Source organism: Vipera berus, assembly GCF_964194415.1.
Source record: "Vipera berus genome assembly, chromosome: Z".
NCBI classification, from domain to species: domain Eukaryota; kingdom Metazoa; phylum Chordata; class Lepidosauria; order Squamata; family Viperidae; genus Vipera; species Vipera berus.
Window position 1 is genome coordinate 47959113 of NC_138205.1, and position 22218 is coordinate 47981330.

The window sequence follows — 22218 nt, forward strand, 5'->3', positions numbered from 1 at the left end:
GATTAAAAAGATGAATTGGTAGCAGGTAGAATGCTAAATGCCTAAAGTTTAAAATTGATTTATGTATGGAATGTAAAACTAAAGCATAATCCCCAAATTAAAAAAATAAATAAAAATTGTATTTGTGCAAACTGTGAATTAAGTCATACAATTACTTGCTCTTGGATTCTATAAAGTATTAATTTATTTGATCCCAATTCAGGCACTTATGGTTATTTATAATGTTGCTTCTATTTAAATGTAAAACCTTCCTGATAATAGCACATTGTAATTCAGAAGATAGACACTTTACAAACGGATTTCACTTTACTGAACAATTTATAACCCTGTATACCTCACAGTCTCAGCTGACTGTTGTACTGAAAAGTAGTTGGAATATGAATTGCATATATCTGAGAGATATTCATAAGCACTGGAAACTGATGAAGCCATTTTAGCATAATGAATAAGAAATACCGGTACATGAAAGCTCAGGTGAAACGGCCATTATTCATTTATTTATAACTCCAGTCATTCTCTGACTTCAGTCCTTCATCATGATTTTATATAATCAAGTAGAACTATTGATTGTATGTTAAATGCAGGCTGTTTTGAGGCAAATGCAAGGCACTGAAGGAAGAGAGAGGAATGTTTAAGTCTTCATCTGCCCTCCTAATCTTTTCTGCAATCTTCTTTCCCAATTGTTTTTACTTTTCCTCCCAGATGGATTAGGATGCTGCAGTTTCATTTATAGTCATGTGACCTTTTTGAGTTTTATGGTTTTACATATCAGGACATCATAAAAATCATCTGGGCCTTAGATGTTCTTAAAAGTAGGTAAATCCAACCTCAAATGAATCACCACACATGACATATTACACCATGCTATCATTTATTTTACAAATAGAAAACCAAAATGGAGACACTGTGTGAAAAACTAAGTGGAATACTATGGTTTGCACAATTTCTGTTCATTGTAGCTACCAGTTTTTGAATATCTTTTCCAAGGCTTCATGATTAATTTATCAAGTGCTGGTCTGCAACATATTTCTTGACTGCTTGTTGATGGTTGTTCCTGAAAGGCAGAAGCTATCCACCTCTTTGCTATCTTCATTGTCAGGTCAAAGACTGGTTCTCTATTGCCATTAGTCTTAATATTTAATAATATTCCTTTTTTCAGTTTGCCTCCTAACATTACTGGAACATGTATATATATGTGCAGGGATGATATTCCAATATAATATCTGAGTTTTAAATACATTTGCCAATTCAGCTTGCATGTTTGAAGTTTGGAAAATGTTCCTCAAAATGGAGCTTTAATAAATAGAGGCATGGATGAAAATAGAAGTATATTTTCCAGATGTATTTAAATATTATAATCTGCTAATATTGATAGCTAGAAAAATAAGAAATCAAGAAACATTTCCAAATTCTGTATATAGAATACAAATAGCCTTTGACAAAAAGCCTTTTGCATCTATTATAACAAGTGAGTGCTTTCTTCTTGGTCTGAGATTATTTTCAAGTGAAGTGAAGCACAATTAGAATAGGCAATGACTTGTTCTGTTGCAAAAACATATTTATTTGTAACATTTTCAGAGAAAAGCGTAAAATGTTGGGGCATTTGTAATGTTTACTTTTTATGACTCTTTCAGTATCCATCTTCCTTGTTTGAGCATTTTTTTTACTAAAGGCTCTTCTCTCTCTGCTAACTATTTACTATGCTTGTCCATCATAGACCAGCTTCTTCACACTAGGAACCTCTCTGTCCTGGTCAGCTTGGATGCAAAGAAAAAGGGAGGAAAAGCACATTGTACCCATACTTACAAATGTATATTCATCCACACACAAAAAAATTGTTCTGAATTTCCCGTGCCCTGCCAGCATGCAAAGACTAATTTTCTAAAGAACTAGGTCATAGATCTGACAGTGAAGTTTTGATTCATGCAATGTCTACTACCATTTTTAAAGGAACACACAACTCCCTATGAAACAACCATGTGACTATCCAACAATGTTTTAGCAGAGAATAGAGCAAGAAAAATGTGAACAGTTGGAAGCTCTGATGCACCTGTTGTTCTATGATGCACTATGGGCATATTTATACTCATCACTCATTCATGGTGATGAAAACCAACCTTTCAGGGGATTTGAAGTTATGAAGATACTTTAACTACTTCTGCATTTGGAATTTTCCTCAACAATTTTATTTATTTCATTTTTATTTATTTGTTAAAGTTATATGCTTCCCATCTTGCAGTTCGAGGTGACTTTGAGTAGTTTACAATATAATGAAGTGTAGAGATCTAAAAACAATTATAAATGTATATAGAATACAATCCTTTCAAGAATGAACCAGAGATATCAAATGTCAACTCTTTGGAATAGTTCCTTATAATTTCATTTAACAGCAACTCATGCAGTCAGGTTTCAGTTTGAACAAAGAAAGTTCATTACCACAATTGCCTGTAATGGCAATTGTACTGTTATTCTTTTGCTGCTTTCTTTAGGATTTTGATTTATTTTTTTGCTTGATTGAATTTATTTCTTGTTTATCAAACATACTTGAATCATACTTTTAGAGTTAAGGAACTATTGTAATAACTAAAGCTGCTCCATGTCAGCAGCTGCCCATTCTATAAACTTTTCTAAATATTTTCTAAATATCTGTAGGAGATGAGCAGGCTGGGCCCGAGAGAGAGGTCAAATGCATCCTCAGTCTTGAGTCCCTTCATATCCACAAAGAGATTTAAGTCCAGCCCACTTTGAATTTCATTCATATCCACCACCTATTTGCTTTGACTGTAGTTCAAATTCTTGAAGAGATCATAAGCTTGCAATAAATCTTTATATTCATTTGAACTGCCTGGACTTCCTGATTTTCCTGCACTTGACAATATCACTCAAAAAGATTAAAATAATCCAGTAACTGTCCTTGTTGTCCACAGGGGTAATGAAGACATTCCTTCCCCAATGATGTAATGGGCTCATCCTAAAAAAGAAAGGCACAACAGATAAGAAATCATTCTTCTAAAATCGTATCCCAAAGATCTGAACTTCAGTAAAGTTAGTATTTAATTTTCGAATAACGACTGTTTAATTATTTACAATTGGCTTCAAAGCATTTTAGGTAGCAAGCCAAACCATATTAATACATTTGTTTAAAAGAAATTTAAGAAAATTGCAATTTTCTCAGCCCATTAAACTGGAACTTGGTTCTGAAATTGTGAAATAGTTTTAATGAATTACAAGAGTAAATTGTAAAATAATTTTAGCGAAGGTTAATTCCTAATTTTATCAAGACATCACAAATATTAACCAATACAAAATCATAGAATCATAGGGCTGGAAGAGACTCCTTAAACCATTCTGGATAAATGGTTGTCCTATATTTTCTTGAAAGCCCTCAGTGATGGAGCACCCTCGACTCTGAGAGGCAAACTATTCCACTGATATGTATTTTCTATAGTTCATTTTTCCTCAGTTTAAAAATGACCGTAAAGACTTTTCAAAACAACATTTCAGAACTGACCTTGTACGTAATGCTGGTCACTGCACCAGGAATTCATGGAGCTTATTGCAGTTAAGGGAAACTAGCATTTTCTCGTATGCTCAATCATTTGGCTATGGACTTATTGACAGTTGCTGATATGCTGCCATTTTTAATTTTCCTAGAATGCTCTCATCTCATCTTATATTGTATATACTATTATGCAAGGGCATTGTATGATTGAATAAGTGATTAGAGGAAAGACTAAATAGGCATTTTGCCTTCTAACTTGGAGTTGGCCTGTAACTGTGTGATTGAAAGAGACATATTTGTATTGAAAGCAGTGAGAATAATTTCAAAACTCCTTTAAAGCAGTTATTGAATTCCATGGGGTACTCTGCCTTTCTACTGTATACATTCTACAGAAAGAATATTTCATGCATCAGAAACCTCTAATTTTGGTATGGAATGTGCTGAAAAATAAGAGAGACCCACCTTGTGATATTCAACTAGGTCAGCTAATGTTGAATGTTGAAGTTGGTCGACACCAAGGAAACTATATGAATCTCCAGAAGCATCTATCAGAAAATGTTTGCAGCCCTCTGCTGATAAATAGGAGAGAACATAGCCTTTGATTTTTTCACTGACTCGGATGAGAAAGCTTCCAGGTGCCAAACCCTCCAAAAGTTCTTCTGCTTTTTTGGTGGTTAAAATACCTGTTCTCAAAACAAAAGCAATATAAGTAAGGAAGAACTCATGTGTTACATGAGAAACATGTTCTTAAAAAAGAGACTAACTTTCTGTCTTTGTCTTTCTATATGATTGTTGATCCAGAGTTTTCATTCACTTAAACACTTTCCCAGTTAATACTACATAGTCTTAATGACATAAGGCAGTTTGGGGGTTTTTTAAAATATTTTCTGCAGAACCCTACAGTTCCCTGACATTAAAAACAAGCAAACCCCACCCACTTCTCTTGAATGCAGGAGCACCCACAGCACTTTTCAAAGATATGGCAGAAAGGGCGGGACTTGTCAGCTGACATTGAAAAGCCCCATCCACATAGCAGGTGTTTGTGCTTGTGAGGACTCATCACTGCATGGACCTGAGAAGCAGGCAGTGGGGGTTCCAATTTTTAAATTTCTTTTTAAGTTAACAGCCACAGCTAAAACAGGTTGGGGGGAAAATTAAAATCTATGTAAATAATCATTATAAGAACCTTTTATTACAGCAGCACTAGACAGAAAACATGTTCCTCTCAACCTCAGTGTACTGAAGATGTAGGTCTTATTTTATTATATAGTTTCTCCTTTTCCAAGGCTCATGGTTGATCCTGACCTAGGAATTCTTAGATTATTTAATGTAAAATTATCATCAATACAGGTAGTTCTTGACCTACAACTGTAACTGTAATTGTGACTGGAAGTCTGGTTATAAATTGCTATGATTGTAAATCAAGGCACTCACAGGACTGAGTAATTTTCCAATCTTAATTTTTCACATTAAATGAACATGGTAGTCGTTAGGCAAGCTCATTCATATGAAATCAGCAAAAATAGTGCAAATTGTGGCCATGTGACTACAAAATTCCACAACCAGCCATAAAGCATCTGTTCCATGGCCACTGTAACTTTGAATGGTTGTAAAATGATTAATCCTAAATTAAGGATTACCTGGATTTATACATCATTTTTCAAGTGCTGGAAACCCTTTATAGATACTAATACTTATAGTATCTTTTGTATGAGAGAGAATGTTTTGTTATAGTCTTAGACCCATAACCTATAAGTAAAATGGCCAAGTGAGATTCAGCCAGGAGAAATATTTTATTACAGTATTTGTAATATTATAATTGCAACTAATATTGTAATTGTAAAACTGTAACTGTAACCTGTAACTTTAAACAAGGTTATTTCTTCCTGAAGATCTAGTTAAAAACTTGTTAAACTATTTCTATTGTATTTTTCTTCTCCTTATTAAAAAAAGTAACTGGAATTTTATTCTAATTTTACAGGACTTTTCTTCCTATTTTAAGAACTGAATATCAGGTTAATATTTGTTCTAGAAATCTAATCTTTCTGATTGTCACTGAAACATGCTGGTTTAGCAAACTATATAGGAGAAATTTGATAGAAATATTCTTTACTTTGTTGAAACTCTTTTTCCCTTACATAAATGTGGTATTTCCTATTAGTCTGGTAGTTTCTAGAATTCTCATATCTGCAATGTAAATCTCTTTCTAGGCAGGAAGAAATGAGGCATGATATTCTTACATCTAATGGAATGTTTTTATGCTTGCAATATTTAAAATCAAATGAGCTGCATTACCAAATAACTGAGTACAAGTTTTAAACCACTGTGTAGCTCTGTATCTGTGAACACTACATAATATGTCTATGTAATATACCGTAAATCTTCATGTTGGGGGAAGATAGTGCTCAGTTACGAAAGAAGGAGTATGTCAGTAGACATGTAAATGCTCCATCTTAAACTGCTCTCAGGCTGAATTCTATACCTTTTCATTGAGATAAGAATGGCTATACAGTACCATGGAACCAAGGTGCTATCTGATCCATCGATTTCTCAAAGCCGGCTCGGAGATTGATCTGCTCTTCTTTAAACCATCGAACTATCCTCTCCTGAGTAGAACTGGAAATAGATCTTTGTAAGCACTGTTTTCTGCCATAGCAAAAAAAAAAAGTGGTTTAAATGTTTAGATGGATCTAAGTTCAGTTCTAATGCAAAAGAAAAAAGCCACTTACACATTAGAAAATGTGCATAAAAACACACTAATCTTTAGACTTAAGTATATTTATTGAAAAATAATGTTGTACATGATTAAAAATTATATAAATATAAAAAGAAAATTAGAAAACCAAAAAATATGAAAAGATTGAAAAGTGAAAACAGTAAAAGTCAAAGAATGAAAAAAGAAAAAGAAGCAAATATATAAAGAAGTGAGTTCTGGTTTTTTTCCCCAGCAGATTATTACCATTTCTGCCCTTCCAAATTACATAACATGTTTCCATTCTTCCCATAAACAATCCTTTTTAATCAGTAAATCCTGAAATCACCACTTCATTTTTATGGAGGCATCTCTTCCTAAGCAGAAGGTGCTTCTCTGTATTATTGCTGTGAGCATTTGCTTGGCATTTTTTGCATGTCCAAACTGCATTACCAAACAAAGGGAAAGAGGAAATGTGAGGCAGAAGTTTGCTTTTACATACAACCTGTGGTAATAGGCCTAATGTCTTGCTTGCACTAAAGCTTCCATGATAATCATGAAACCCTGTTTTGCTTTAGCATCATTTTTAGAGAACAGTTCCTCCCCTTGTTCACCTGTCATGTCTAATTTAGTTTTTGCAGGAGAAATAAAGTTCTAAAAGAAAATAATAGTTCTTAATAGATGTGAAAATTGGGCATCAGACCTATAAGTAAAGCCACAAAAGAAACTGTAGTCAACCATTATCAGCAGGAGAAAGTAATATAACCAAAATGTAGATAAAGATAACCATTTGCAATCCCACATACACGGAAAGGGGAAAAGTAAGGCAAAGAAAAAATATCAGAATGTTTTACTTATGAAGAAGTGTGGTAAAGAATCAATAAAAGGTATGTGGTGGTATCAGAAATTATAATGTATCTTAACGGTTTAAGGAGAGACATATCCAGAATAAAATAGCTAGACCCCTAAATTCCTGTTCTGCTGATCTTATTTTGCAGTCTGATCTTCCATTTTGGTGACACACTCTGACTTTGTTGATTTTGCATTCTAGATATTCAGTTGTGCTGTACATTAGTTGGTTGGTTTCTTGCAGTGAGCTGGTGCTTATATTTCATTTGCACTGTTGGCATCTTTTAATGCTTGTGGTAGCTATTTCTTTGAAATAAGCTTCAATGCAGACAACCTTATTCTGACATTTTTGTGCTGTTCTAGATGCTTGGTTATTTTTGGTTTCAATTCTTCTACTACTTTACTTACAGGTCTTTGTTATTTCTGAACTGGAGCATCTGGTTTCCAAATGAAAACAATTCTATACCTCTGCTGGAGTCCTCAAATACCAACTCTCCCTTATTTGCCTCTGCGGTCTGACTTTGATTTCTCTGCCCTGGGTTAGACCTTTAAAGTTCTTCCAATTCTGCTTCTGTGAATATTTCGTATTGTAAATCAACATTGATCTACTAGCCTCTGTTATTTCTGATTTCGGATGTTCTTTCCAAAACTGGTTCATTTGTTTAAAATATCCTCTTCTTGTTGGATTTAATTTGTAATAACAATTCATTATTTCTTTGTTTTCAATCACTGTATATTTATGATGGGTAAACACCTTTCCTTCCAGTAGTTCTGCAGCTGCTGGCTCTGATTACTCAGCCAAAATCCTGAGTCCTGAATCCTGTATCCCATTTTTCACCAGAGGTCTTGTTGTTATTTTTGTTGTTGATAGTTGCAAAATTGTGTCCGACCCATCGCGACCCCATGGACAATTTTCCTCCAAGCCTTCCTGTCCTCTACCATCTTCTGGAGTCCATTTAACCTCACCCCTACTGCTTCAGTGATTCCATCCAGCCACCTCATTCTCTGTCATCCCATTCTTCTCTTGCCCTCAATCTTTCCCAGCATTAGGCTCTTCTCCAGTGAGTCCTTCTTTCTCATTAGGTGGCCAAAGTATTTGAGTTTCAACTTCAGTATCTGGCCTTCGAAAGAGCAGTCAGGGTTGATCTGCTCTAGGACTGACCGGTTTGATCGTCTTGCAGTCCAAGAGACTCGCAGGAATCTTCTCCAGCACCATAGTTCAAAGGCCTCAATTCTTTGGCACTTAGCCTTTCTTATGGTCCAACTTTCACTGCCGTACATTGCAGCTTGGAAGACCATAGCCTTGACTATACGCACTTTTGTTGGCAGGGTGATGTCTCTGCTTTTCAGTGTGCTTTCTAGATTTGCCATGGCTTTCATCCCCCGGAGCAAGTGCCTTTTAATTTCTTGGCTGCAGTCCCCATCTGCAGAGATCTTGGAGCCCAGGAAAATAAAATCTGTCACTACCTCCATTCCTTCCCCATCTATTTGCCAGGAATTGAGAGGGCTGGATGCCATGATCTTGGTTTTCTTAATGTTAAGTTTCACTTTTTGCACTCTCCTTTTTCACCCACAACAAGAGGCTCTTTAGTTCCTCTTCACCTTCTGCCATTAGTGTGGTATCATCTGCATATCTTAGGTTGTTGATATTTCTCCCGGCAATCTCAATTCCAACTTTTGATTCATCTAGCCCTGCCTTTCTCATGATGTGCTCTGCATATAAGTTAAATAGGCAGGGTGACAATATACAGCCTTGCCAGACTCCTTTCCCAATTTTGAACCAATCATTGGTTCCATGTCCAGTTCTCACTGTTGCTTCTTGACCCGCATATAGGTTTCTCAAGAGACAAATAAGATGGTCTGGTACTCCCATCTCTTTAAGAACTTGCCACGTTGTGATCCACACAATCAAAGGCTTTAGCATAGTCAATGAAGCAGAAGTAGATGTTTTTCTGGAACTCCCTAGCTTTCTCCATGATCCAACATATGTTGGCAATTTGATCTTTAGTTCCTCTGCCTCTTCGAAATCCTGCCTGTACTTCTTGTAGTTCTCAATCCACATACTGCTGAAGTCTAGCTTGTAGGATTTTAAGCATAACTTTACTACCATGTGAAATGAAGTGCAATGGTGCGATAGTTTGAACATTGTTTGGCACTGCCTTTCTTTGGAATTGGAATGTAAACTGATCTTTTCCAATCCTGTGGCCACTGTTGAGTTTTCCAAATTTGCTGGCAAATTGAGTGTAGCACTTTTACTGCATCGTCTTTTAAGATTCTGAATAGCTCAGCTGGAATATTCTCACCTCCACTAGCTTTGTTGTTGCTCAGCTTTCCTAAGGCCCACTTCACTTCACATTCTAGGATGTCTGGCTCGAGGTCAGTGACCACCTCATCATGGTTATCAGGGATGTTAAGCTCGTTCGTGTACAGTTCTTCTGTGTAATTTTGCCACCTCTTCTTAATCAATTCTGCCTCTGTTAGGTCTCTGCCATTTTGGTCCTTTATTATGCCCATTTTTGCATGAAACATTCCCTTCATCTCTCCAATTTTCTTGAAGAGATCTCTTGTCCTCCCTATTCTATTGTTTTCTTCTATTTCTTTGCACTGTTCATTTAAGAAGGCATTCTCATCTCTTCTAGCTATTCTCTGGAATTCTGCATTCAATTGGGTGTATCTTTCTTTTTCTCCCTTGCATTTCACTTCCCTCCTTTCCTCAGCTATTTGCAAAGCTTCCTCAGACAGCCATTTTGCTTTCTTGCATTTCTTTTTCTTTGGGATGATTTTAGTTGCTACCTCTTGTACAATGTTGCGAACCTCCATCCATAGTTCTTCAGGCACTCTGTCTATCAGATCTAATTCCTTAAATCTATTTGTCACCTCTACTGTATATTCATCAGGGATATGATTTAGTTCATACCTGAGTGGCCTAGTGCTTTTCCCTACTTTCTTCCGTTTAAGCTTAAATTTTGCAACGAGAAGCTCATAGTCTGAGCCGCAGTCAGCTCCAGGTCTTGTTTTTATTGACTGTATAGAGCTTCTCCATCTTTGGCTGCAGAGCACTTAGTCAATCTGATTTCTGTGTTGTCCAAATGGTGATGTCCATGTGTAGAGCCGTCTCTTGGGTTGTTGGACCATCGTATTTCTATGACCATTGTATTCTCTTGACAAATTCTGTCAGCCTGTGCCCTGCTTCATTTTGTACTCCAAGGCCAAACTTGCCTGTTATTCTGGTTATCTTTTGGCTTCCTACTTTAGCATTCCAATCCCCCATAATGATAAGGACATCATTTTTTGGTGTTAGTTCTATAAGGTTCTGTAGGGCTTCATAGAACCGGTCAATTTCATCCTCTTCAATACCGGTGGTTGGGGCATAGACTTGGACTAGTTTGATATTGAATGGTTTGCCTTGGATTCAAACTGAGATCTTTCTGTCATTTTGGGGATTGTATCCCAGTATAGCTTTTCCTACTCTTTTATTGATTATGAAGGCTACTCCATTTCTTCTGAGGGATTTTTGCCTGCAGTAGTATACCTGATGGTCATCTGAATTAAATTCACCCATTCCTGTCCATTTTAGTTCACTGATTCCTAAGATGTCAATGTTCAGTCTTGTCATCTCTTGTTTGACCACATCCAGCTTGCCTTGATTCATGGTTCTTACATTCCAGGTTCCTATGGAGAGAAAATCTTTACAGCATCGGACTTTCCTTTCACTACCAGATACATCCACAACTCAGTGTCCTTTTGGCTTTGGCTCAGTCACTTCATTCTTTCTGGCGCTACTAGTACTAGCCCTCTGCTCTTCCCCAGTAGCATACTGGACGCCTTCCAAACTGAGGGGCTCATCTTCCAGCGTCATATCTTTTTTCCTTTTGGTACTGTCCATGGGGTTTTCATGGCAAAGATACTGGAGTGGGTTGCCATTTCCTTCTGCAGTGGATCAGGTTTTGTCAGAACTCTCTGCTATGACCTGTCCGTCTTGGGTGGCCCTGCACGGCATAGCTCATAGCTTCATTGAATTACGCAAGCCCCTTTGCCACGACAAGGCAGTAATCCATGAAGGGGACCAGAGGTCTAGGAACTCTAATATGTAGCGTGGTTCCTGTTAACCTGGACAACCAAGCCAGTACAGATTTCTGTACATTACATTTAACCATTTTTTTTATAGGAGAGACACTCTGTCTGATTCCTCTGATGAGACCTGTCCAGTATCATTGAACCTCTGGCATAGCTCTTATCTCCTCAGAGAGCAAAGCTCCATATCCACATCAAGGTAGTGCCTCACTGAGGTATTATTATTATTACTGTTATTGTTGTTGTTGTTATTTAAGATTTAATCTTCAGTTCGATTCACAGTCTCGGATTGGTAAAAACTTAACAGTTCAAGTCCTAACCAAGGTCTTAAGAACTATTAAGGTAATGTCTGAGCATATAGGCAGTTCCGAGTAAGGTGGGGTTTTGCAAACTCAGATTATTCAGATCTAATAAGTTCAAAATTTCCATGTATCTACAGTAGGCAATCCTTTGGGTATTGCTCTGAGGGCTCCTATTACTATTGCTACAACCATTGATTTCTTTTTCCACAATCACTCAACTTCTATTTGCAGATCACAGTATTTCATTATTTTTTCTAGTTTTTTTTCCTTCAATTGATGCATCACCTGGTATTGCAATATTTATTATTTATTTATTTATTTTATTGGATTTATATACCGCCCTTTCCCGAAGGACTCAGGGCGGTTTACAGGGTATTTAAAACAAAGATCGATACAACCAGATGTTTTTCTTTTCCACAATAGTCCCAAAGATGCATTTGCACGAGGCAACTGGACTTTCTTGTTTTTTCTTTGAAGACGTTTTGCTTCTCATCCAAGAAACTTCTTCAGCTCTGATTGGATGTGGGGAATGGAAGGATTTAGACTCCTTGCAGACAACCCTAACACACTTAGTATGGGTGTGATTGAGGAAAGTGAAATTATGTTAAAATATGACAAGGTGAAAACAATAAGGCAGGTACTTGCCTTACTGTTTTCATCTTATCAAGATATATATGAACCCTCAAATTAAATACATTCTTTTTTAAAGGGATCATATAAGCTAACAGTACTGTATTTTTATAAAAGAAAGTAAAATTAAATAGTCCTATCTACCAGCATATATGGGAGGGCAGTAATTAATTTTTCAATGCCTTCGATTAACCTAAAGCACAGGGGAGTAATTAATTTTCCAGTGGGGTACAGGAAAAACTGGGACTGTTGTGGAAGGCTGCCGCACTGCCCCTGTCCCCCATTCCCCACCCCATTGATGTTTCAACCCGACAATGATGCCCGGCCGCCACCATGGGCCAGACAAGAACAGCCAAAATGCCAGATATGGCCTACAAGCTGTAAAATGCCCAGGTTTGATCTAAAATCTTTTGATTTTTATACCATACAATGAAACTGTCCAATAAAATCACTAAAACCTGTGTATAATATGGCTATTGCAGGCAAGGTTTATTGTTCCCAGCCCAATTAGAAAAGGAAGAAAGATGACATACAGTAGAGCCAACTTGGGCTGTATATGTCTTCCTCAGCGACATTCCTCTAAGTTACTAACCTCTCTGGTTTCTCATCAACTATGTCAGCTGTAAGGTTTTTAGGCTTTGGTGGCAGAGGTGGAGGGAGTGGCTTTCTTTGCTCCTGTCTCTTAAAGGTCTGGGAAACATCAGCTGCTTTGCCCTTGTGGATGCCCTGTAATGACAGCCTCTTGTAGTCATCTCGTGCGTGTTTGGCAAGGGAGCGTCGCCTTTCATCTGCTACTTTGGACCTCCGTACTGAAATTGAGAAGGAACATTGTTACCCAGTCATTTTTTCAAGGTCCAGAACCACCCATAGGAATTATGAAATCATGCCCATGAGAGGGAGAAAGCCAGAGAGAATAAACAACATGTAAAATTATTCTGGTACATGAATGAACTTCCATAACAAAGGATTTGCTTGGACAGCAGTTCAGAATCCGGTTTGAACTTGCCAGTTCTCATGACACTAACTCAGTTCCCAAGTATAGCCAGTCTGTTGTACAGAAATACTGCTTTGACCCCTACTTTCTCTTTCTCATTTCCTTCTTTTCTGAAGCAGTACAACTCAGCAAAGCTTTTGGGTAGTCTATCCTCCATTGAATGCTGGGAAAGATTGAGGGCAAGAGAAGAAGGGGACGACAGAGAATGAGGTGGCTGGATAGAGTCACTGAAGCAGTAGGCATGAGCTTAAATGGACTCCAGAAGATGGTAGAGGACAGGAAGGGCTGGAGGAACGTTGTCCATGGGGCCACGATGGGTCGGACACGACTTCGCAGCTAACAACAACAACATCCTCCATTGGTGGAAACCCCCACCACCTTTCTCTCATCACAGTGAGTGATGAGAACTACATATCAGCTTCACAAAGCTTTTAAGGGACTGGGAAATAGAATGTGCAGTGGACACCTTGAGGGGTGGAGATGCCTTCAGTCTGATCAGTGCTTCTGCACTGGTATTTGATTTAATCAACTTAGCTCTCTGGGTAGGTGGATTCCTTGGAGAGCCAAACTCTTGTGTAAAATTTGAGGGGATTTGTTTTCAAATAAGGGACATGGATATAAATAGAAACTGAAGTTTAATAATTCCAACAGAGAGCCAAAATTACTACTTCTACTGTACAGCAGAAATTCAGAGAGAAAAAGTCTTTGTTAAATGTAACATTTAAGCATTACAGTTGAAATTTTAAAGTATTATTCTGTATAGCCTTGCATATCCTTTCTCCATTCAAAATTATAAGCATGGTCACATAAAAGGGGCCAATATTAGTGTGCATACAAGATTCCAGCCAATCAGAATGTTCTTTATCCAGTTTTTGAATTGATTCAGAAGGGTAATCTAGACTTATTTCTTCTCCTGTTCTGGTCTCAGTGGTGGTCTTCTTCACTGGCATTTCTCTAACCTGTTAAAAGATAGACAAAGGTAATGGTTTCATTTAATGTACCAATAATTTTATTCCATGCTAATAATTCACATTTTGACTTCATAAACAGTTGTAGCATTTGATACTATAAAAACTGTATGTTTTGAATGTTATCATAGCTTGATGATTCAACTAAAATGTAAATTACAGATTAAAATTAAGGTTACCAGCTCTTCTGTTGACCTGGTATCTCCAAATATGTTCACTTGGCCACAATGACTGGAAAGATAGGGATTAATATGCAATACATTTTGAGAATCACTGGATGAAGGAAGGCTGCTTTGACACCAAGAATATGATACTCTGCAAGCCACTTTAAGAGCCAATATCTCCATTCAATGATAGCTAGTAGCACTTTTTCTTGTCTGAGTTGAACATTTTCATGTCAAAAGACTAGCAGATAGTGTATGTTAATCAATAATACTAGAAATTAGTATTGTCTTTGAAAAAATGTGATTGCTGATTCAAATATATCTGTCTTCCCTAATTTGGACCTTACATGTTTCCCAAAGAAAATGTAATAACAGAGTGCTGTCTTTTTTCCACAGCATTCTTAAGCCATCCTCCCACAAATTTGGCCATACCATTTACTACCCATTCCCATCACATACAATAAACTAACAAAATCATCTAGAAATGTAAGTTTGAGTATTTATATGAGTGCATGCTGGGTTATTTGGGTCACAAGTTTATGATATTCTTTCTAATTCTTTTCAGTGAGTGTTTTTTTTTCAGTGAAGCCATTTTCAGCAACAGTCCCATTTTATCAGAAATTTTTATTGATTGAAAATATCTTTGAACTGAAGATCCTTTGCAATGAAATTATAGTGGGAGATTTTCTTCAGTTCTATGTTTGTTGACTTCAGCAAAGGATTTCCCAACCATTCTTCCAACTCTATTTATACTTTGCCCTGCTCAAATATTTTTATGACTGCATGTTTGTTATCAAGTCACAGATGAAAGTAACCTCAAAGATGCAGAACCTGGTCTATTCTGAAATATTCTCCTATTCCTCTTCTGTTTTGTCTGAAAGCAATGGAGGAGAGATTTTCCATTTGCTTCCTCCACCCATCTATTTTTTATGTTCACTTTCACAACTGTAACCACCCAAAGTTTTTAGTTTGGAATTGACATCACTGAGATGTTGCTGCAATTACTGAATACAAAAACAGTGCCTAATTGGTTACACAAATAGAAAGCTAATGAAACCTGGAGTCAGCAGGAAGGAATAATTAAAACTGGGCTCAGATTCCCCTTGGAAATACATTACCCACCCAAACAAATTTCCAATCCAACACCACTATGGAGGCATGCATGCAATTTGCGGACTTTAAATGCATATAATTATTGAAAATTGGTGCTAATATTACTAATACTAAAATATGTGGCTAGAGAGCATATTATAAACACAGTAGATATTAAATTTCAGGGGGAAAAATCCAACGGTATTTCAGAAACTCAAGAGAGTAAAATCCTTTGGTAGATCCTGCTTGATTCAAATGTCTCCCTACTTGGCAATTCTTTGCATAATTTTGAGCCAGTTACTATCTCTCAGGCTCAACTATCTCACAGATTTCTGTGGAATGGAGAAGAGGAAGTATCCACTGCCCTGAATTCTTTGCAACAAAGGTAAGCTAAAAAAAGAAAAGAAACAAATAAACATCTAAGCATTCCAAAGCAAACCACTCACATTCACCCAGAATAGAAGAAGTAACATTGCATGTTTATGTTTATGTTTATGTTTTATTTAATTTATATACCGCCCTTCTCCCTGGGGACTCAGGGCGGTTCACAGGGCATATAAATAAAAATACAATACTATACAAAAGTTAAAACAAAGATTAAATCAATGCCCAATTAAAAAACAATAATGCAATCTAAAATGACAATTTAAAACACAGCTCCCCCATCAGGCCAGACCGGCCAATTCAAACAAATGGGTCTTCAGACCACGACGGAAAGTAATATGCTAAACATTAAATTTGTAAACCTCACTTCTGATCACTTTTGGAAATAGCTCATTAACTACTTATAAGCTATTAGAGACCTTCATATTGACAAATGCCCTTGAATCTCTCTTCAAACCTGAAAGACAATTTTAAGCATAAGCTTAAACATTTAAAGAAACTGAAATAAATAAAGGTAAAGGTAAAGATTTCCCCTGTCCAGTTGTGTCCGACTCTACAGAGCAGTGTTCATCTCTGTTTCTTAGCCGAGGAAGCCAGTATTGTCCAAAGATCCATCTGTGGGTTTGTCAAAAACAGTTCATGCCAGACAAATCTTATTGCATTCTTTGACCAAGTGACAAAATTAGTGGACCAGAGGAATGCTGTAGATATAATTTACTTGGCCTTCAGTAAGGCATTTGATAAAGTAGATCACAACCTACTACTTGATAAGATAGAAAAATGTGGGTTAGATAGCATCCCCACCGGATGGATTCGTAGCTGGCTGACAGACCATACTCAGCATGTGGTCCTCAATGGAACTGCATTTACATGGAAGGAAGTGTGTACTGGGGTGCCCCAGGGCTCTGTTCTGGGCCCAGTGCTCTTCAACATCTTCATCAACGATTTGGATGAGGGGATAGATGGGGAACTCATCAAATTTGCAGATGACACCAAGCTGGCAGGAATAGCCAATACTCCAGAAGATTGGCTTAAGATACAGGAGGATCTGGACAGTCTCGAATACTGGGCGCTATCTAACAAAATGAAATTCAGTGGTGAAAAAAGTAAGGTTCTACACTTAGGCAGGAAAAATCAAATGCACGGGTATAGTATAGGTGGTACCTTGCCCAATAGTAGTTACTGTGAGAGGGATCTCAGAGTCCTAGTAAACAATCACTTCAATATGAGCCAGCAGTGTGCTGCAGCTGCCAAAAAAGCCAACACAGTGCTAGCTGCATTAACAGAGGGATAGAATCAAGATCACGTGAAGTACTAATACCACTTTACAATGCCTTGGTAAGGCCACACCTGGAATACTGCATCCAGTTTTGGTCACCACGATGTAAAAAAGATGTTGAGACTCTAGAAAGAGTACAGAGAAGGGCAACAAAGATGATTGGGGGACTGGAGACTAAAAACATATAGGGAACGGTTGCTGGAATTGGGTATGTGTAGTTTAACGAAGAGAAGGGTGAGGGGTGACATGATAGCAGTGTTCCAATATCTCAGGGGCTGCCACAAAGAAGAGGGAGTCAAGCTATTCTCCAAAGCACCAGAAAGCAGGACAAGAAGCAATGGATGGAAACTAGTCAAGGAGAGAAGCAGCCTAGAACTAAGGAGAAACTTCCTGACAGTTAGAACAACTAACCAGTGGAACAACCTGCCTCCAGAAGCTGTGAAAGCTCCAACACTGGAAGTTTTTAAGAGCAGACTGGACTGCCATTTGCCTGAAATGGTATAGGGTTTCCTGCCTGAGCAGGGGGTTGGACTAGATGACCTCCAAGGTCCCTTCCAACTACTTCTTCTTCTTCTTCTTCTTCTTCTTCTTCTTCTTCTTCTTCTTATTATTATTATTATTATTATTATTATTATTATTATTATTATTATTATTATTATTATTATTATTATTATTATATTCAGACTGTTAGAAATAAAAGAAAGGAATATAAAGTTTGGTTTATATTTTGGTTTATTTGATCGTTAAAGCAAAATGTTATTTCTGGTAATCCTTTATGGACTTTCTGCTGACAAAAGGACTGAAAACTGTTGTATCTAATGTTACATGCAGTTGTTTATAGAAAAGAGATGGCATATGGGATGAAAAGGTAAATATTAGTAAGCTCAGAGGGAGGGAAGATGTCAGGCCCTAGGCCTCTGTAATGTGGAGTGCCTCAGGGCTCCCCCCCCTCCCTATTCTTCTTTAACATCTATGTGAGACCACTGCAGGAGGCCACCCAGCAGCACATAGTATGGTATCATCAATGTGCTGTTTTTTATAACTGGTAAAAAGGTAAAGGTTCCCCCGCACATGTGTGCTAGTCATTTCCAACTCTAGGGACCGGTGCTCATCTCTGTTTCAAAGCCGAAAAGCCAGCATTTGTCCGAGGACTTCTCCATGGTCATGTGGCCAGCATGACTAGATGCCAAAGGCGCACGGAACGCTGTTACCTTCCCACCGTAGTGGTCCCTATTTTTCTACTTGCATTTTTACGTGCTTTCGAACTGCTAGGTTGGCAGAAGCTGGGACAAGTAACAGGCGCTCACTCTGTTATGCAGCACTCGGGATTCGACCCGCCAAACTGCCGACCATCTGATTGACAAGCTCAGAGTCCTAACCCACTGAGCCACCGTGTCCCTTTTATAACTGGTAACCAGATATATATCTCAGCCTCTAGCCATTAATTGGCATATGTCATTTTTATTAAGAATATATATATTCACAGTTAACTGAAGCTTGCTTCACCACTCTTATGACCACGAATGAAGTTTTAAGAAAAACTCTCCCCTGTGCTTAGTTACTCTCACTCTTGTTGCTCATTTCCCCCCAACCTTCCAGTTTATCTACAGCCTTGGGATTACCTGGAGATGATCCTTCCAATTGCTAAAAGGGCGTGATTCTGGTCAGCTTTTTAAAAATCAGATATGGTTAGCTAGGTATTGCCAGCTTCTCTGATTCCAGAAAAGATAATGGAAACATTTTGCACTAAGTCAGATGCTGTTGAGATACTATTCTTCTCAATATATGTCTATAGAGTTATTATGTTCCAGAAGAGCCAGGGTTCACACTGTACAGTAAGTTTATTTTTCAGTTTGTGACAGCAAAATACCAAAAAAACCTAGCACATTTAACATAATCTTCCTCTAATTTCTACTCCCTATTGACAAACCTTTATGCTTATAACCATTTATGAAGCTGTAATCAAGGCTCACTAACTCAGAGCTTTTTTTCAAGTGGTTTTTTTTCCAGTTCTTGATTACCTTCTTTAATCAGTGAAGTGAATAAATGGACCTCTTTTCACCTTATCTACCATAGCTCATGTGACCCAGGAACCAGCCTCCTTGACCAACATGCCTTCGTTTTAATCATTAACCACAGGTACATTAATTTAATAAGTGATTTCACTGAAAATCTATTCCTGATAGAGTATTTGCTGCTTTTATGTAAAAGGTAACATGTCTAATTTAACTCCAATGAATTACTATTAAATACAAGTAAAAATAAGTAATAAAAAATTCTTGAAAGATTGTATCTAATTTTATATATTAAATTATTCTAGGATAGAAAAATAACAGTAATGTGGGAAATGTTCCTCCCCAGTTATTTTAGCCCCCTTTTTAGTACAACCTGGTGCAGCCAAGAGGTGGGGGTGGAAGTAAAACTGAAATACAAGGATGTAGTACCTACAGTCTCAATCTTGCAGGACCACTCAAAACTATACTTTCAATTGCAAATTTTGAAACAGAGTTAATATTCAAATAATTCTGCTGAATGATGATTTCAAGAAATTAATTTAGTCCCCCTAAAAAAATTAAGCTCAATTAACTGGGCTGATCATCTTGAATTTTAGACTTTGCATGACAGCCTTACTCCTCTGTGTACAGTGCAAGTGTACAGTGTAAATAGAACCATTTATATGGCATTCAGTGAGATATAAATTAAAACTATTATTTCGTATATGCATAATATTACAGTGCAGCAGCATTTTTTGATACTGCTGTGTCACCTGTAATGGGAGGGGGCACAAGTTGAGCATCATGGCACAAATAGCTTTTTTGGTTTAACTTCCTGTAGCAAAGTTAATCTTCATCATTCCCTCAGTGTTGATTCACCTGAATGCTCACTGGGACCCCCAAATAACTCCTAAAATCATCATTCATTGGTTTCACCATGGAATTCTTTTCCCCTCAGCTTTCATTTTAATGTTTGAATAGTAAGAAACAAGAACATTACCTGGACACATTCTAGATTTCTGTAATTTCCAACAGCTGGTGTGTTTTCCACTTTCTTTGGTAAATCTCTTTGCACAAAATTTTTATTGTCTCGCAGTATTTCAAATCTAGGTTGGGTCTCTGATAGAAACTGTGGAGGAGATAATACCAAACTCTCTGTGACTTTTTTCATTGGGGTTCTTCTATAAAATAAGAAAACAAAGAGTTTTTCAAGGAAACAGAAGCTTTTCAAACAACTTTGGTTTTTACCTGCATGTGCAGCAAATAAAAGAAGCTGCAATAGGAGTTAATGTAAAAAATGTTTTGATAGGTAGCTATATCTCTACCTTCGTATTACATAGCACTGAAGTGGTACAGTTGTAGGCTGGCCCTTAAATTATCCTTAAATTAAAGTTGAGACTCTAGAAAGAGTGCAGAGAAGAGAAACAAAAATGATTAGGGCATTGGAGGCTAAAACATATAAGGAACAGTTGCTGGAATTGGATATGTGTAGTTTAATGAAGAGAAGGGCGAGTGGTGACATGATAGCAGTGTTCCAATATCTCAGGGGCTGCCACAAAGAAGAGGGAGCCAAGCTATTCTCCAAAGCACCAGAAAGCAGGACAAGAAGCAACAGATGGAAACTAGTCAAGGAGAGAAGCAACCTAGAACTAACAAAGACAGTTAGAACGATTAATCAGTGGAACAACCTGCATCCAGAAGTTATGAATGCTCCAGCAATGGAATTTTTAAAGAAGAGTCTGGACAGCCATTTGTCTCAAATGGTATAGGGTTTCCTGCCTGAGCAGGGGTTTGGACTAGATGACCTCTAAGTCCCCTTCCAACTCAATAATAATAATAATAATAATAATAATAATAATAATAATAATAATAATAATAATAATAATAATAATAATAATAATAATAATAATAATAATAATAAATTATTATTATTATTATTATTATTATTATTATTATTATTATTATTATTATTATTATTATTATTATTATTTGCACAGTCAGCCAGATGTTTAGACTGGATTTTGCATTTTTGTCTACCTATCAAGTCCTTACCTGGGATAGGCAGATGTAGATGTATTATTGTTGTTGTTGTTCTTCAATACACACAAATCTGTTAATATTTTCCCACATTTAGATTATATGGAAGATTCATACAATTATAATTGAAATGGCTTCCTTCCTTTCCCCTTCGCTCCCTCCCTCCGATCAGTGGCACTTCTCTGTCATAGAAACTATTGATAGCCTTACTATGAGAATTATAGGTCTGGGCCTCTGTGCCAGCACCAGTTTCATGAAGTTAGATTTAGAATTGGCTATTGGAGAAAAAGATTGAATGTCCTCTTCCCCAGCATCTGCATTTGGACTAAAATGTCAACCAGTAGCAGCTGCATAATTGCAGTTATAAAAAATAATGGGAGACTTCTAACATAGAACTTCTGCCTGCCTCAAGAACCTGTCAACAACCCTGCCCACTAAATAATGAACTCCTGTTTTATTTAATCACATATAGGCTTGTTCTTCCTCTCTTGAACATTTCACAGTTGAAACTAAAGGCAAATGGTGCCCTCTTCTCTTCCTTCTTTCATTCCACACTATTTAAGATTCTTGTCAGTCTGCTGTGTAGTGACTTCATTTAACTTGCAAAATTCCTTCCTACATGCTTTTTCCTATGTTCTTCATCTGAGGTTGGAGCACTTAGAGGAAAGAAAAAACTCATGTGCAAATGCTGTTTGTAAACTTTAGTTCAGCATTTAATAGGATCATTCCTCAGCATTTAGTAGATAAACTAGGCCTTTTAGGTTTCAGTACTCCTTTGTGCAACTGGGTTCTTCATTTTCTCACTGATAGGCCCTAATATGTGAGAGTTGGGACTAATATTTCTAACACCGTGTTCTTGAGCAGAGCTTCTCTTCAGGGTTGTGTCCTAAAACCGCTATTTTCACCCTGCTAACCCATGACTGTTGTGTAAGGTTTGCTACCAACTAGATTGTGAAGTATGTAGATGATATAACAGTAGTGGGCCTTATTCAGGATGATAATGAGGGCGATTACCAGGAGGAAGTAGAGGGCTTGATGAACTGGTGTAATAAAAACAGCCTGGTTTTAAATGTAGGAAAAACAAAAGAAATCATTGCCAATTTCAGAAAAGGCAGGCCCAGCCATACACTTCTGTTTATTAATGATTCAATTGTGGAGGTGGTTAGTAGTATCAATTTCTGGGTGTGCAGCTGACGAGCAGATTAGCTTGGTCACTCAACAGTGAGGCACTGGTGAAGCGAGCACAGCAGTGCCTGC

General features: G+C 37.3%; 1 protein-coding gene across 3 annotated transcripts in view; it reads right to left on the reverse strand.

Moving 5' to 3' along the window:
* Nucleotides 1-852: 852 nt before the first annotated feature.
* SH2D4A (SH2 domain containing 4A) overlaps nucleotides 853-22218 on the reverse strand; it is a 35112-nt gene continuing 13746 nt past the window's right edge. Inside the window, exons 3-8 of one of the 3 annotated variants that reach the window (XM_081342988.1) lie at nucleotides 19925-20105; nucleotides 13879-14002; nucleotides 12642-12858; nucleotides 6018-6118; nucleotides 3965-4185; nucleotides 853-2971 (exon numbers count right to left, since the gene is read on the reverse strand). In XM_081342988.1, the coding sequence (XP_081199114.1) occupies nucleotides 2879-2971; nucleotides 3965-4185; nucleotides 6018-6118; nucleotides 12642-12858; nucleotides 13879-14002; nucleotides 19925-20105 (937 nt within the window). In that variant the 3' untranslated portion in view covers nucleotides 853-2878. Of the gene's footprint in view, nucleotides 2972-3964; nucleotides 4186-6017; nucleotides 6149-12641; nucleotides 12859-13878; nucleotides 14003-19924; nucleotides 20106-22218 lie in introns of all 3 variants that reach the window. The other 2 variants (XM_081342986.1, XM_081342987.1) reach the window with 2 other exon arrangements.